The sequence below is a fragment of the Tinamus guttatus genome, unplaced genomic scaffold (assembly GCF_059628265.1).
Source record: "Tinamus guttatus ecotype Peru unplaced genomic scaffold, ASM5962826v1 Tinamus_guttatus_pri_ptg000226l, whole genome shotgun sequence".
NCBI classification, from domain to species: Eukaryota; Metazoa; Chordata; class Aves; order Tinamiformes; family Tinamidae; genus Tinamus; species Tinamus guttatus.
Window position 1 is genome coordinate 3,881,593 of NW_028288760.1, and position 17,541 is coordinate 3,899,133.

Here is a 17,541-nt window from a genome sequence, read left to right on the forward strand (position 1 = left end):
GTCAAGAACTAAACTATGCTGAATTGGAAATGTCTTTTTTATTTGTGTTGAAACAAACCAGGGCCTCTTTCATTGCAAGGAGTGAAACACTGGCTCTCTTGAGGAACATGAAAACTTGGGATCTGCACATAGCTGGGGGGGTCTTTCCTTCGAAATCCCTAAACTGCGAACAGAAAGCTCGAGTTTCTCGGGCAAGCGGCAGGTGCTGCTGAAGAGCCCTGCGGCCCCCGCGTGTTTCCAGGAGAGCCCTAGACCTACCACGTGTAATGGCCGGGCAGGCGTTCGGTGCGAGCCCTTCTTGACTGGCTTTGTTTTAACAAGCTCGTGAACTTTCTGTGGTGGGCTCTGCTGTTGTGAGGTTTATGATGTAGGTGAAATGATTAGAGAGGTAATCGGTGCAAAACAAAGTGATCTAAAGTAAAATGTGGAGGAAATAAAATACATAGAAAACAGAGTATGGGAATATGGAAATTTTGGTTCACCAAGGACAATATTTTAGTATTTTTGCTATTTGAATTCCCTGAATTTTGTGACTGGTTCCACAGTGGTTGGGTAGCTGTGCCTTGCCTGACGATGCCTCGCTAATCTACAAGAGATTCTTACAGTTTTCTTTTTTATCTCATGTAATTTCAGTGAGACTTTTACTCACTGTAAGGTTGGCAAAATTGGGCTAATCGGGACCTTCTGCTGTTGCAATTCTGTATTGTGAAACCTCTGCAGGGTTGGGCTCGGCCAGCTGCACCCCGGGATCGAGTGCGGGACCTGTTTACACCACTCTGTGCTGAAAGAAGTGTGCAAAAGCGCGGCAAAAGATTTGTCTTTAAGTGAACTTAATACTGTTAAAAAGCGCCAGGTGGAAAGACTTTGGAAATGGATGGAATTAACATTTCAAGCCAGACCCGGCATACCAGAATAAATTGCTGAATTGATCCGTGCCTAGATGATCTTTATAGCTGCTTGTGATCAAAGCCAGCTTTTCGGCTCGTGCAGTCGTGCAGAGTGGCAGATATGAATATGTACTGCTTGAATGAAAATAGTAAAGGCAAAGGGTTATTAAATGTTTGAAGCTTATTTTTATTTTGTGCTTCACTTTACTCAATTTAGTTATTTTTACGTGTTCTGTGTATGGTGTAGGTAGTATAATGAAGAACTCTTACCAAAAGGTTTTAATGTGAATTCTTTAAATAAAATTTTATTTAAAAAAAAAAAAGGCCGGTGTCCCACCTTTAGGGCACTGTGCGTGAACAACCCGTGTCCTGTCTCTCGTGTACTCTTGCCTCTCGCGGTTGTGCCAGTGTAACATGTTTCAGGGTCACAGAGCAACAATCAGGAAGGATTCAGATTTAAAAATCACCTAGGGGGCCGGGAAAAAAAAAAAAAAAGATTATTGATCTCCTGGCAGGTTTTCATGTGTCACTGGTGGCTGTGGAGAAGGGTATTTGCAGAAATAAAACCAGGCTCGGCTCTTTGCAGCGGCGCCGTTCCCGGTGCGGAGGGCAGCGTGCGGAGCTGGCAGGTTCCCTCGTTGCCCCGGGCTGGGGAAACCTTCAGGCTCGGGCATGTTTCTAAGCGTGTAGCGACCTGAGCCGTCGTGATAAGGGTAAAAAAAAAAATGGCGCTGTGATAAGGGTGAAATTGGGATTCTGAGAAATTTAATAAGCCATTTTTATCATGACGTTCTGCATGGAGCCAGGGATTCTGAGAACCACTGCAGTTGGGTTCAAGGTGTGCAGCTGAACTTCACCTTTTGTTCCTTGCTTCAAATGTGTCTCAGTGCCAGTTCCAGCATTTTTAAATTGTCTGTTGGCCCTAACTCTCAGTACAGATTCAGCCTACGTTGTTCTTCCTGCTTCTTGGAAGTCTTTTATTGTTCTGCACAATGCGGAAGATTCAGCACAGATCATAGGACACGACTTGTCCCAAGGTTTTAGAGTGTCTTTTGCCCAAAATATCAAGAGTCACATGTAACTATTTTTGTTTGGGGGAAGAGACTGTGACAGCAGTGTAGTAATCGGTGTGCACTGATACCTTCAAAATTAACTTTTGATCATAGATGCAGACAGGTTATCTGAAGGAAGTAAATAAACTTTATATAGTTCTGGTCCTAATCTGAGCCCATTAACACCAGGCATAGCATGTGCTTCAAGGACCTGCTCAGGGCAGGATGGTGTTGGATCTAATCACGGACTACTGAAAAGAGATTTATTGGCTTCCTGTGCGTGAGCTGTGGAAACCCGTGCCCTACAAGTAGTGTGTTTCATGGCAGAATCCAGACATGGCCTCAGGTGAACGTAGAAGAGTTGTCAGGTGTTTTGCTGTTAGATATGTTGCTTTTTATTTTTTAATAGTCAGGAGGCTTCAGAAAACAAACATTTGAGGTTTTCAGCATAAAGTTTATATAAGTATTTTTATGATTTTTGTTTTTCAGGATTTTATAAAATACTTAATCTCATTCATGAGTCGAACTTCCTTTTTAAGTCATGGATGACAAGGCTTCTGTTGGAAAAATCAGTGTCTCTTCAGACTCGGTATCCACTCTTAACAGTGAAGATTTTGTCTTGGTTTCCAGGCAAGGGGATGAAACACCATCTACAAATAATGGTAGTGATGATGAAAAAACAGGACTGAAGGTAAGAATCAATAACTTGAGTTTGTTCTCTATTTTTCTAAACCAAACTAACCATAGAAGAGCTTAAAGAGGGACTTCTCTAGTGTGGAAAACTTGACAGAAGAGAGGACTTATTCAAGAATCGCTTTTGCCAGTCTGTTGGACTGGGTATTCATCTTTTCCTTAGCAGCTGTCAGAACAGAGACTTTACTGAACGTTTCTTGATGCCTTTACTCATCTTGCTTTTGCCACCAGCTGATTGTTGTTCTTCATTGCTTTGATACCTGGGCAAGATATGCCATTATAGTGGATACTTCCTTTTACATAAGACCCTTACTGACTGCTAAATCTGATGGTTAAGAGTCTCAAGATCTTGTCTTTGTTTAATCTGGCAAAAAAGAAGCTGACTTAAGTTTTATTGCAATTGAGAAAGATTGGTATTTCACATCACAGGAGAGTCTACAGAAATTTGAGGTTTTCTTGAATAATCAGCTTGGTTTTCTGTAAAACCTGCTGAAAGACCGGAACCTCTTGCTTTTTAAAATCTGTATACCAGCAGCTATAAATACTTGAGAATTCAGAATACTCTGCATAGTGGTTCTTACTTTCCATACTTTAGTACTTATTTCCCTTCTGTTTATTTTCAAAATGCTTTACAAAATCCTGCCTACAGGTATGCTGTTCCTCTTGCTGAGGGAAGAACTGCTTTCTAATTATCAGCAATTAGAAAGTTAAGTTGTGCTGCTCCCTGATTTGGCACTGGCTGCCACAGGGCTTTTGCAGGTCTTCAAGATGAGCTTCTTCGTGAATTTGGTGTCCAGACTGAGCCTAGTCCTTGTGCAGAGTGACTCACCTTGAGCTTTCCTGTATCCCTCGTTTGAGAGTATGTTGTGTTTCCTCATTGGTGACAATCTGAGTGATTAATGGCAACACTGCCCTTTAGATAAGCTGTCAGTGCCCAGTCTACAGTCTCTTATACAGGAGTTTCCTTTTAACCTTCCTCATCTACTTAAGGAGGTACAAACTATTAATGATAGAACCAGAGGATTTTTTAGGTGCCCTTAGGGACAGAAATCATCTTTTGCTAATGATCTGTAGGAAAGGTGAGCCCACGCTAGTGCGGCTTTGCTGATGTCTCTCCAGCGTGCAGGAGTTGTTCAGTAGCCAACTGCACTAAGCTGCTTATCTCTGAGCGGGTAAGTGGAGCTGTGAAGGCTGCCGGAGGTGTTACAGTACGGCCACAACAGGATCTAGAGTGCCTAAGTACTAGTGTAAGGAAAAATCATTTAGCACTACAAAATGAGAGCCAAGGTTGTGCATTTCATAGGGATAATTGGTGAGAAGGTGTTTGTTTTTTCTTTTTTTTTTTCCGGGAGGAGGAATTGCTTTTGTATGTGTAACCAAGTTGAATAGTTTGCATATGTCAAAACCCGTTTGCTATCATGTGCTTAGCAAAGAAAGCAGGAGAGAAGTGGGGGATCAAAACAGCAGAAGCTGATGTTCTTCTTACCCCCAAAAGCAGCCTGGGGACGTACAGGCACTGCCTAAGCACAGTGTGAGGGTGGCGCTGGGAGTTGGGGTTTTTGTGCAGTTTTCACAACCTACAACATTGAGCAGACATCGTATGTAAGGCTCTCATTGTCAGTGCTGTGATATGCTGTAGTCTAAGTAGTAGAGATCTGAACTAATGCATGTTTTCAATCTCTCATGCTGTTGTAAAAATACTTTAAAGAAGGCCACATAAAACTTGAGTAAAATTAATCTTCAGTTTTGTGACTTTGATAGGACTATGGGATAAGCAACAGAGATCCTCCAGTCTAAAAGCATATCCAATGTTCCTCTCTGTTTTTTTTTTTTTTTTTTTTTCAGGGCAATCTGGGAGGTTTTCTAGAGGGAAATTATTTTTAATTGCTTTTTAAATGGGAGGTTTTGGTTAGGAATTCTTAGAATATTTACTAGGCAAGGAACTGCCCTATGGGCACTGCTGCTGTGGGCTTCGCTTACTTCATATTATTTTTGTCTACTTGGGTTTGTTAAAGTGGTTAAATCTAGATTTGCCTCTTAAAATACATGCTAACAGGCGATGGTTTTGTTTATCTTTATGTAAAAATTAAATATTTGACTAGATCCAGCCAATACTTTAGAGATGTCTACTGTTGCTCTTAGCTAACATTTTATGTAAGCCTTAACCCCCCTCTATTTTTTATCTTTTTACAAGATTGCTTTCAGTCTCACTGTAGCAAAGTGTTTTGTAACTTGTGTTTTACCTGTTTCTGCTACTTTTAGGAAGTTTTTGTCTTAATCATTGTCATCAGTTAGTAAATGCATATGATGTGTGGATTTTTGCCATAATTATTTTTAAGTTTCCTGTAAAATGGAAGTTACCGTAGTACTTTTAGTATTTTTTAATGTCCAGACCTTAATGAGGCTGTTGGGACATTATGATTAATTCATTCTATCTTGCTGAAAAATGTGTAAACTGTGTACACTAAAATACCATGTAGCATCTTTCATCATCATTGTTGAGGAAAGCTCAAATAAATCTAGATAGTAAACTCAATTCTGTAAGGGATTATGTCTTTGACCACCCCATGCTTGTGCAAGTTTTTTTTTATTGCTTCTCTGCTTGAATCATGCAGACGAATGTGAGCCCTGCTGAGGGGGAAATGCAGATCTGCAGGTTTTCCTAGCTAGCTGCAGGTCGTTGACGCTTCTCTGGACGTACAGCTGAGCAAGATCTCTGTTCTATTTCTGGCCAGTGATACCAGATAACACACGAACATATTTTCATCCATATTAGAAAGGTAGTTTCTGTTCAAACATGAATTTCTAGAGCATAAACATCTTATATAAAAGTGTGTGTGTGTATGTATATTTATATTAGATTCTGCAATGTAGCGTTCACCAGATCTTTTATACCTCTTGACTCTAGGTTCCTATGTGCTTGCTGGTTTCTCCTTTTTCTCTGAATTTCAGTTTTTGTATACAAAGAACAGGGATCTGTGACTTATCATAATTTATTGTACTATGTAAACCCTAGGTCATAGTTTTCTGTCCTTTGTTAATATTCCTATATGTTAAACTGTTATTTTTCACAAGAAAACTAATGCGCAGTTTACACCTTTAATGCAACCTAGGTAGAGACTAAAGGGTCAGATAACTACTTTGTCAGTGGGGGCCTGAGTATGAAAGAGAGAAAAGACAGTTTGATGGTTTTTTGCTTCTTGAGCTAAGAAGTTTGTGTTTGGAGATGGGAGGGAAATGATGGTGTGTCGGAATTCTGGTCCAGCAGAGAGACTGCTGAGTATTCTCACCAACACTAGTCCTCAGATACGTCCAATGGAAGTGCACGTCAAAATAGTTCTACTCTCATAGTATATTTCAGTTATTTCATTTATTGCAAGGCAGTTCAGTGTGTATGACAGTGGTTTATTATCGGTGCCAGAGTTATTTGAGGAATCTCAAATGTACTTCAGGTTGCCATATTTGGGGTTTAAGCCCATTACTTCAGATACTTTCAAAGATGGTCTAATGGCCTACCCGGGGATACTGGTTGTGAGGCAGATGGAATTTATTTCAGTACTGAGGTTTTAAAGCTTCCTAGCTTAACGTCTTTCTACAACCTCTTCCTAGCTTCAGACTTGATTTTATACCATTTAAGATTGCGAGGGGCTTCCATGCCTACAAATTCAGGCTGTAGATGAGTGTTAAGAAGAAAAACAACACTACTCCTTTCAGCATAACAGCATAATCCTGTTCCATATCCTTCTCTTCGTATGACATCTTGCTGTTTTACTCATGAACCACGTAACACATTTCATTATATTTGGCACTTCCTGTTACTGTTCTGAGATTTGCTGTAGACCACTGTGCTGTGGACCTCTGTTACTTTCCTGTGGAATAAGCTAGTGTGTGCAGTCTGTAATTACAGACTAGCTTTAAAGGAATCTCTTACCTTTTCCCAGCATTAGAAAATTCCTGCTTTGAGGAAACCCTTTGTTAGGTTTAAGCATGGGGGACATAATCTATTCTGATAAGCATTTGCACACCACAGTTTGTGTTAAAATTACAGTTGTAACTTGTTTAAACTTGTTAATGACAGTTTTGATTGACAGAAGAAGCTCTATGACTGACTTTGTGCATTAGAGAGTTCCTCCATTTGAACAGTCTCTTTTGTATCCCAACTCTGTTTGTGGCTCTTAGATTGTGGGCAATGGAAGCGAGCAGGAGCTGCAGAAGGAACTTGAAGACGTGCTAATGGATCCACCCATTGAAGATCAGTCAAATGAGCGGGACCATGGCGAAGAAGTTAGGACTGATGGAGATGGGGAAGAACCTGTTGTCCTTGAGGCTTCAGCATCCTCTACTATTAACCCAGTGTCGGTGGCAGGACTTCAGAAACCAGAAATGAGTTTGCCAGTCAACCCATCACAGGGAGGTTAGGAAAAAACAAGGAATTTCTGGTAGTACTTTTTAAACTAGCTTTATCTAGGGAAAGGAAGGATAATTTTGGTGTGTCTGCTCTCCTTTCCCCATTTTTTTCCCCTCATTATCACCTAGAGCAGTAAGCTGCAGGTTATGCAATGTAGGAGTTAGCATATACTGATTTGTTGCCTTTTCTGGAAATACTTGCCATTAGTTTTAAGCTGTGTATTTTGCACAAATATGCCTAGCTGTGTAAAGCTGTGTAAAATATTAGCTTGTCTGCATCTTACTGCAGTAGTGAAAATTGGTGCATTTTTATGTTGGGAAGAAACTCTGTGGCATGAGTTAAACTGTAAAGTTTGGATAGCTGCATTGCTCTCTTTGCTAGGATTTTCTCTAGTATTTTGACTTTTTTTGTAACACTTTTCTTAGTCTATAAGAAGCAAGACAAGAGTATGCTCTTAGCATCCAGTCTGTCTATAGTAATTTATTCATGTATGCTTTATCTTGCTTCTTATGTTGTATCTTTGTGTCTTACCCTAGACTGTGGGGATTTGAGCCCTTTTACGCCGATGACAGACGAGGACAGCGTGGTGTTTAGCAAGCTCATCTACTTAGGCTGTTCCTCGGTGAACGCTCCACGGAGTGAAGTAGAAGCCCTCAGAATGATGTCGGTGTTACGAAGTGAGCGCAAGAATTCTTTAATCGTGACTCTGTCAGTGCCTAATGTCTCTGAAGGAACAGTGAGGTATGAAGCTCATTCAGCTCCACCCTGTGACTTCGTGCATTTAATCTTAATCCCACCTACCAAAAAAAGGAGATAAACCCCACCTTGCTGGGAGGCTGGGGATGGGACATGAACAACTTGAGATTTCTTTTAGTGGAAGAAATGGGTATAAGGATGTCTGAGGAAAAATGATGATTTGAATTTGTTTACCAAAGGCATTTCATGCTCAAGCATCAGTATCAAAAATGATTGAGCCAAGGCGCCCCAAATGCAATAGTTCAAATTCATTCTTTAGGGCTGAAAAATAGTGGCTTAACGATGAAGAGCTTACTGGGGAACTGAGGGCTGCTGACTTAAACGTTCCTCCACCCCTGTATGTTAGCGTAGCTATTTGAAGGTTAAGCCTTGAAAACTATGGGGAAATTCTTGGTGAAGGTGTGTTGCATTGTAAGTGTTCAGACTCTGCAATTCGAATATAATTCTTCTGGTCAAGCTTTGCAGTAAATGATAATCAGAGGTTAGTGTCTTGGTAGTGTACTTTCTTCAGCAGTTGTGAAGTCTTTCAGGCTTGCAAATTAATAGCTGGCTGAAGTAATTCTGCTAAAGCTGACAGCTTTTTTTTCTCTTTTTCTCTGTGTCTTTTAACAGACTTTTTGATCCTCAATCAAATGCAGAAATAGCAAATTATCCAATCTATAAAATCCTTTTCTGTGTACGAGGGCATGATGGAACCCCTGAAAGTGATTGCTTTGCTTTCACTGAAAGTCACCACAATGCCGAAATCTTCATGATTCATGTCTTCCAATGTGAAATCCAAGAGGCTGTAAGTTTAATCTTTTCTTATCTGTTTCGTCTTTTTTTTTTTTATGATAACAACATTTTTAGATGCAAAAATTATTACTGAGATAGAATGGAAATATTTTTTTCTTCCAGAAAAAAAAAGGTGGTTATTTCAGGCCTTTTGGGAGTGAGAGAGTAATCTGCTTCATCACTCTTGTTTGTATTCTACTATAGATTAAGAAAATTATAGAAATCCTACTCCTGAAATAGGAATGTGGATTTAATAGTTTATCCTTTGAAGAAACATATAAAATGCTAGAACCTCAATCATTTTTACAGTTACTTCTCATTCTGTTATTTAGAGAAAACGCGATAAGTTTTCAGCTCTTGCATCCTTTACATCCTCTCCTTTCTTATCTTTGGTGCCGTCTAAATGCAGGTGAGCCGAATACTTTACAGCTTTGCCACTGCCTTCCGTCGTTCTGCCAAACAAACTCCACTCTCGGCCATTGCCACCCCACAGACTCCAGATAGTGATATTTTCACCTTCTCGGTGTCACTGGAAATCAAAGAAGATGACGGGAAAGGTTATTTCAGGTATAGATTCTTCATTTGCTGTATAGAGCATCCGTTTCTGTTGTTGGAAGGTGAGTGAATGGAGAGTGTGGGTCTGAGATGGTTCCTTAATTTCCCTTTTGAAAATTTCCTACTTTAATCAAATTGTTCATCGGTGATGACTTTCTGAACTCTTCCATCCTGTTCATTGAACTGAATCTGATGCTGCCTGCCAAGGGCCACATTGCCATAAAATTAGATGAAAGTGTGGTTGTTTCTGATGTATTCTTTTTCTCCAGACGTTTGTCTCTGCACACAACCATATAATACATTTTTTTGATCAACAGACTTAGATTTTAATGTAAAATATTATTTTAAAATATTTCTTAAAATTGTTGGTTACTTAAGGTTCTAGGGAACTTGGTAAGTGTAATCGGTTAGCAAAAATAGTTCAGTCTGGAGCCTTTCTTCTGGAGAAAAAAAAAATGGAGCTGCATAGTCCAAGCTGAAATCTTGTAGGGGAAATGATACGTCTTGAAAGACGTTATTTGTGTACAGCTGCAGTCTTCTCTGTCCCGGTTCTCAAAATCCCCTTATTTTTTTTTCGCCATTTCCCTAATTTCTTCCTTCCCGCCAGTGCAGGTGTTAATGTAAAGTGGGGGTGTTGGTCAGCTGTTCACACCGTGTCAGCTGGGGCTGTTTTCCTGTATGCCCATTACTGGAGAACTTTGTTTTCTAAAAGGTTGTCTTTAATTATTGCTAAAAGTGTGTTTTTATTCTTTTTACTCAGCCTATGTACAGTGTCCTCAGATGTTTCATGTAACCGTTTATAGTGTTCTGTAATTGCTCAAGTGTCTTTATTTCAGTACTGTATGTCTGCCAAATACTCTGACTTGTTGAGCACGTTGGCTCGTAGCCAGGACTTCAGGGTTGTTTCTCTTCTTGTATTTACTCGAGCTTTATTTAATAAGAAAAAAAATCACATTTAATAATCCAGTATTTATTTAGCGTCTTCCATTGTAGACAATCCGAAGCACTACCCAAGTATCAGAAACTGAAAAATAATTTAGCTAAGGGCCTGAGCCTGGGAGATCCTTGTGCGCAGCAGCAGCCCCAGGCTGGTGCACGCAGTGATGTGCCAGGTGGAATTCGGGCTTGCTGCCTCGGTGCTGCGGTCAGCGTGGCCGGGGCAGCGCGGGGGTGGCAGCCAGCCCAGCACCGAACGCCTCCACGCAGCGTGGGGTGGTTCTGCCGGGAGCTGCTGCCGTCGTCGCCCGCTCGGACACGCCAGCCCATTGAACCTCAGCTTTGCTGTGGCCTAACACTGAAAGGTCTTTTCAGCCCCAAAGATGCGGTTGCTTTAGGGGAGCTAAAGGGCAATTGCTTAAGAACCATGTACCTACCTGCTCTATCCATAGTGAAGAAAAGTGGGTTTTGTCTTGGACTATGCAGAATCCTACCTCTGCTGTATGTACTGTGCAGATGGAGCTTCAGTTGGAACAGCTCTGGCAGCTTGATGCGCATCTGTGTTTGACCCCTCAAGTGCAGACCCCTAGTGACCCAGAACATGAGAAGGCTTTTACAAAGGCCGTCTCTGATCTTAGTCTTTAATCTTGCAGACCTGATCTTGTCTTATCTACCTTCGTTTGTCTTCCTGGGTCACTGGTAATGCAGCTGTGTCATGCTGGGGAAATGACTGCAGGCACGGCTGTCAGGGTGTGGATCTCCTGTCCTGCCCCAGCACACGGAGCAGGTGCTGACAGTTAAAGGTAGTTTGCAGTTCCCTGGTCTGGGTAAGCAACTGCTGTCAGAAGATAAACCTAATTTTGGTTGGAGATATTGAACTGTGGGTTGTGCTACGCAGCCTATTTTGCAAATCCGAGCGGTCCCAATGCACAGGTTAAGTCTGAAATAAAATAAAGATTATTTTTATATCTAAGGGAGAAGTGAGTGAGTGGATGAAGTAAAATTCTCAGTCTAAAGATTGGGTCATCCTTTTGGCTTGTTGGCTTATGTGCTGCAGTAGTCAACCTGCCTTATGAAGGAAGGTGGTACAGGCTCTGATGAGTAATTACTTAACAAATATGTGCATGTCATGTGGGGAATCAGTATTTAGAAACTTTTTTCAAATGCTGCTGGAAGTCTCACAAGAATAAGCTGCAGAATATGAATATAAACAGTAGTGTTTATTTTGAAAGTTGTGTCCTTGGTTTTTGCCTAATTATGATAAAATAGAATCACCTAATTATATTGTCATTTCTTTCATGTTACTGATTGCAGTGTGCAAGAAAGAAAGGTCTCGAGTGCTTTAGTATAAGAAGCTGACTTCACCGAATGTCTGATGCTGTTTTTGGTACATTCAAGGAATACAGATAAACGATGTTCTGAGTGTTTTTTTTTTTTTTTTTTTTTTTTTCTTCCCTGGTAAATAACAGCGCAGTTCCCAAAGACAAGGACAGGCAATGCTTTAAACTCCGCCAAGGAATTGATAAGAAGATAGTGATTTACGTTCAACAGACCACTAATAAGGAACTTGCTATTGAGAGGTAATTTAATATGTTTTTATAAAATGTCTTTTTAAAAATGTTTTAAAAGTCTGAGTTTTGCAGATTAATTTGTGCCTGTTTTTGCAGATGTTTTGGCCTCCTCCTCAGCCGTGGGAAAGATGTGCGGAGTGGTGACATGCATCTTTTAGATTTGGTAAGATTTTTCTGTATTCAAAATTCAGTAATTATGATGATGATTGTGTGTGACCTCAGAACAGATAGAAAAGGTTGAGATGCTCATGCCCACTTGTTCATGTGGGTTGATGCTGCAGTAAGTCTAAAGTACTTAGAAAGTGCTTAGATTTGTGTGAGCTAAAGTTGCTGACAAAGAGCCATCTCCAAAATGAGCTATTGATCTCTCTTGAAATCTTACTAGATAGATGTTCTTTCCATCTTCACATATAAGAATTAATATCGGTCTTTTGATCTTTTTGGTCTAATTGGTCTTTTTATAATAGCACCTAGGAGATCAAAGATTGCATGGGAATTCTTCAGAGCTGTCTGTTATAGGACAACATAACATAGACTTCAGATGTTTGCCCTTCTCTTACTAGTGCAGTTGCTATTTTATGGGGCTGAGACGCTTCATAATGTACAGTTTGCTGTAATTATATATATTATATATATACACAAAAATATTATCTTGTTCACAGGAGTCCATGGGTAAAAGCTCTGATGGAAAATCGTATGTAATCACTGGGAGCTGGAATCAAAAGTCTCCACACTTTCAGTTTGTAAATGAAGAAACACCAAAAGGTATGAGCTCTGCCAGGTTTTATTTCTAGGCTGAGCAAGTGACTGGTGGGGATTGTGTCAATTTATGTTTTTTTAAGATGAATCCTGCAAGAAGACTTTTCTGTAGTTTTTACATTTAGTAGGATAAATTTTATATTATGGGCATCTGAATTCAATAGTTTTACTGCTAGATAAGCAGTATCTATAGATAGATCTACTTTCTTTTTCCTCTAGATAAAATACTGTTCATGACTACTGCGGTGGATTTGGTGATAACGGAGGTTCAGGAGCCTGTTCGATTCATTCTGGAGACTAAAGTCAGAGTTTGCTCACCTAATGAGCGATTATTCTGGCCCTTCAGCAAACGTAGCTCTACAGAAAACTTTTTCCTAAAACTCAAACAGGTAACACTTCTGTCTGTTTGCTTGTTTTTTAATTTACAGTTGATTTGGCAAATATTCCAGGGGAATATTTACACCTGTTCCTTTAGTCTGATGCTGACTGATTTGGGAGAAGGTCAGAACTTCAGTGTAGTTGTTTCTGTCTGTATTTGGTAAAGCTTTTACAGATGTGACTTTTAGACTTCAGTATTTTGCTCTTGAAGATGAATGATAAATAATAAAATTAATAAATTAATAAAACTTCGAAATGCAGAATTGATTAAATTTAATACTTGACCTACCAGCTTTCAGCTTCTCACCTCAATCATCTCAAAAACCTGATAATGTTGGGAAAGCAATTCCCCCTTCTACATGGTTGGAAGCAGAACTTTCACACATTCCCCAAATCTTCTCTTGTGGGAAAAATATAGTCACTCATAAACCTCTCCAGGTTTAATAATTCTGGATAGAGCCCAATAAGGCAAGATTTCCTGCTTATTTCTTGATACCTCTTACTTTTTAAAGAGAAATGGAATGAAATTGGAGGATTCTCTGGTTTGTTTTTGCACCTGTGGTAAGGTGCTATTCAACAGTGGCATTATTTCCTTGTAGTAACAAAGATGAAGTTTGGTGGGATTTTTTTTTTTTTTTTTCCCCGTGTGAAGCTTTAAAATCTACTGAATAGCTGTGTAACCGTTTAGGACACAGTTATGAATAAACATTTTGGAAACTTTCCTTCAAAATACAAGGTGGAAAAAAATCTTCATGGATGAGATCATGCTTTTTATTTAGAGTATTTCTGATGTGCAGCATAGAGATGTTGAACAATTAAGGCAGTTCAGCTATAAATATCTTTCCACCTCCAATAGGCGCCTTTTCTGCTTGGTAGTTTAAAGGAAGCTTATCTTGTCTAGCTAATTCTGTATCTTTTGTCTTACTAAATTCACATGCATGGGGACTTAGCTAATTCTTTTTTTTTTTTTTTTCCCATAGGCACTGTCAGGTTATTCAACTTCCAGTGTTTACTTAATGGAAGATTATCAAAATTCATAGTGGAAGCAACAAATGAAATGTTGTGCCTGATAAGCCTGGAAGGGAAACCTGTTTCTATAGAGGCATAATTGGACTATTAGAAATACAGCTGTGTACAATTGGCTTATCTTACTTGGGCAGTGTTTCTTTTTTCGGAAATAGTGGAAACAGAGGGCTTTTATTTTTGCAGATTACATTTAGTGACTTAGTCTTTTTAGGCTTCTCTTAATATTAGATGCTCCAAGGGATAAAATTGAGCACAGGGAATTTAAGAGTATAAATATAAATGATTTTTCCCTCTTTATTACCTTTCCTTTTCTAATCTGTTTTTCCTAATTTGTGTGTGTGGGGGGGAAAAGTTCAGTTTTCCTGAACTGTATTGAAGTTTTGGAATCACTTCACAAATAAGAGCCTTCATTTTACAGGAAATGATGGAATGGTTTCAGTGGTAATCAATGGTCTTATACTGTTGAAAATTAAAGAAGAACCAAGGGCACATAACAGACCTTGGGACCCAACAGTGTGTGTTCCTGTGTTGTTGTCAGCAGTATACATACAGATATCTTAGAAAAAATCACCAAACACAATTGCCATAGTGGGAAAATAAATATGAACAATTTCTGTAAGAACTCTCCTTCTGGACATGCCAGCATCCCTGGAAAGTTCAACAGGAAAAACAGGTTTAATTTTGGAGGTTTTTCCACTGATCTTTAATTAAACGCAGAATTGCTTCATATTCAAGAACCCTTTTTAGACCTTTTGCAGGGTAGGTGCATTCACAGCTTTGACATCTACCCTGTTCATCTCCAGTCCATCTAGACTAGACTGGACTGCACAGTTACCTGTGAACAGCAGACCTGCATGGCCTTCCTGTTCTCTCTGTAATACCCGTCTGCGTCCTGGATGGAGGAGCTTACTGTTTCTTTTAGGGTAGGAGGAATGGAAGTCAAAGAAGTGCTTGTAGACCTGAGCAATGCATTAAGCACACTGGAAAACTAAACATTGTTGATGGGAGAATGTGATGAAAATTGGTTTTGATAGCTCTGCCCTTGCAAAAAGAGAAGGTAGAGTCTTACAAAGTAATCTGGATGTTGATACAACTTTTCTCAATAAACTGAATATTTGTTTATCTTCCAGATAAAGCAAAAGGACAGAAAGAATAACTCAGACACGCTATATGAAGTTGTGTGTCTGGAAAGTGAATCAGAAAGGGAGAGAAGAAAAACTACAGCAAGCCCCTCTCTTCGTCTGCCTCAGTCTGGGTCACAAGGCTCTGTGATTCCTTCTCCTCCTGAGGATGATGAAGAGGAAGGTGAGATGTGGATTGCTTGTTTGGTATATTTCAAAAAAAAGCCTTTTTCAGGGTGGTCAGTAAATAGCATTTATAAAACATGCTGAGTCTTTTCCAATCAGAATCTGGCCTATTGTTTTTATTTTTCCTTCCTTTAATGCTGTGAGTATTCAGTAACCAGTAACCCTGCATTCCTTGATCAGCCTCTCCCTTCTCTGACACTTCTGTGGCCTGTCTATCCTTTGTTCAACTCAGACCTCATGAAGCCTTGAGTATGATATATTGGAACAATGTGAAAAGAGGCTGTTAAAAAATTACACAAATATTTTGTGTAATTTCTGCCCTTCCCTGAGCAATTGTCAACAGATTTGAGAGTAAAAATGAGAAGCTGACATTAGTTGGAAATGTATGGTAAACACTTTTTCCATATATTTAACCTGAATTTCACACACTGCAGCTCGTCTCTTGCATTTTGTCACATTACTGAACACTTCCAAAAAGAGTCTATCTTTTCTATCCCCTTCCCTTTAGTAATTGAAGTTTTCCAGTAACCTTCTCCTCTTAAGGCTGAGCAAACTCAGCTCTTGGTTTCTCCTCTTAACCTGCTGCATTAATGTTTTATCTGTTATCTGGTTACCTGTAATCTTCTTGTATTCTGAAATGCCTGGTGAGTTTTTGGTACTTTGCTCAACACACAAGCAATGCCTTCACAAATGATGCATTTCTTCTTGCCACACACTGATACAATTAAAGTAAGGTTGAAATTTGCAGAGGTGGGAAAGCAGTTGCTGATTCCGTAGTTTCTCCTTTATTCTTCCGTTGGCAGACAATGATGAACCTCTCTTGAGTGGCTCTGGAGATGTTTCCAAAGAGTGTGCAGAAAAGATTCTTGAGACATGGGGAGATTTGCTGTCCAAATGGTAAGTAGCAAAAATGCATTCTGAAAATCACGGTTCTGAATACTCTCAGACTTTGCTCCTTCTGCCTGGAGCTGTCGCTAATTCTGGAAGCCAGTTGAGATGAGATTAGTGTGGATTTAGTCCTCCTTGATCCCCCGTAAATACCCCTTACTCCCTGGCTGCACAGTGTCCGATCTGTTCAGTAGGGCATTTTAAGTATTTTTTGCTTCTGAGTGTATGTTTAAAAAAAAAATCTAGAAATTTATTTATGTTGCTTGTTTCTGATGATTATTTTTTAAAACAAAAGTATTACTCTTCTGCATATTTTTTAAAGAAAAATAAGACCGCCTAAGTAGGATAAAGCAAATGCATCCTTTCTTTTGTGTTTATTTTGCCTAGATCTCTCCCATTCGACTTTAACTCCTGTGGAATTCACAAACACTTTTTCTTCCAGCTGTCATATCTTAGTTTCTGTATCTTAAGAATATGGGAGATTGGTACTTGGATTGCAAAGATGTTTTCCTTCCCTTCAGCTGAAGGAAGATGGGTCCAGAGCCTGCCAAGAAGGCATCTTTTTTTCTGTACGAGATGCCAGTATACTGAGAACAGTGTTTCTTCACTGTCCAGTTGATAATGCGACAGTGGTTCTTCCTTTCTGAAGGACCATTCGTCATTTTGGAATCATCTCAGCAGCTCTAAGAAATTAATGCTGATTATTGCAGAAATCATTTTTATTTTATTTCGTTATTCTGATTATTTTCCCCTCCCACAAATGGTGACACACGAGGCCTGTGTCAGCAGGTTGAGCTTGTGTGTGCTTCGTTTTGACTCTGGCTTCAGCTCTTGTCTCCTCTTTCCTAACACTGAAGAGAGAACAAGGAGTGTGCAGCAGTCAGTGGTCTGAATAGGAAATTAGCTCTAAGGAGCTGGACAACGGAGATTAGTTTAAGCCATGAACTTTAGATGAGGAAATGTATTGAAGTGAAGTCTTAGCCAAGATTCTCTTAAAATTAAGCTTATCACAATCAAATACTAGTTTTGATTTTTCTATATGTATTTAATACTTTTTCAAATAAGTGTTTAGTCCAGTTTGTTTTTAGGAAAGCAGACATCAGCAATTCTCACATTTGTGAGTATGGTTATGGTTAAAATTAAGTGTCAACCTCTCAGCCCCCTCCCCATGCCTTTTAGAAATGAGCTCTACACATCTGCTGCTATAAGCGTCTCTTTCAACTTGGACTTTTTTTTTTTTTGGTGACTCTTCCAAAGGCTGAAAAATAATTAAGCCACCTGACTGTCATTGAAAATGTTTTGGCAGCTCTAAGAGGATATGGAGCGCTTCTGTGCTAATGCTGGCAACAACAACTTTAATATGTGTTAAAGGGCTTCCCTTAACAAAAAATGGGTATTTGCAAGTAATGATCCTTGAGCTTTTAATATAAGAGGATTGAAAATAATAAAAATCAAATTCAGGTAGTTTTATGTTAGATTTTTATAATCTTATAATTAAATTTGTATAGCAATTAAGTATATTATGGTATTTTGTGATTTTTTTTTTAATAT

The 17,541-nt window shown here is 39.3% G+C and overlaps 1 protein-coding gene across 1 annotated transcript in view; it reads left to right on the forward strand.

The window, feature by feature from the left end:
• The first annotated feature begins 2,426 nt into the window (after positions 1-2,426).
• The window catches only part of RABGAP1 (RAB GTPase activating protein 1), a 50,294-nt gene continuing 35,179 nt past the window's right edge, over positions 2,427-17,541 (forward strand). The window contains exons 1-11 of the mRNA XM_010223009.2: positions 2,427-2,630; positions 6,812-7,046; positions 7,577-7,781; positions 8,409-8,583; positions 8,980-9,137; positions 11,531-11,641; positions 11,729-11,795; positions 12,295-12,397; positions 12,611-12,780; positions 14,926-15,100; positions 15,906-15,999. Of these exons, the coding sequence (XP_010221311.1) occupies positions 2,481-2,630; positions 6,812-7,046; positions 7,577-7,781; positions 8,409-8,583; positions 8,980-9,137; positions 11,531-11,641; positions 11,729-11,795; positions 12,295-12,397; positions 12,611-12,780; positions 14,926-15,100; positions 15,906-15,999 (1,643 nt within the window). The 5' untranslated portion in view covers positions 2,427-2,480. The remainder of the gene's footprint in view (positions 2,631-6,811; positions 7,047-7,576; positions 7,782-8,408; positions 8,584-8,979; positions 9,138-11,530; positions 11,642-11,728; positions 11,796-12,294; positions 12,398-12,610; positions 12,781-14,925; positions 15,101-15,905; positions 16,000-17,541) is intronic.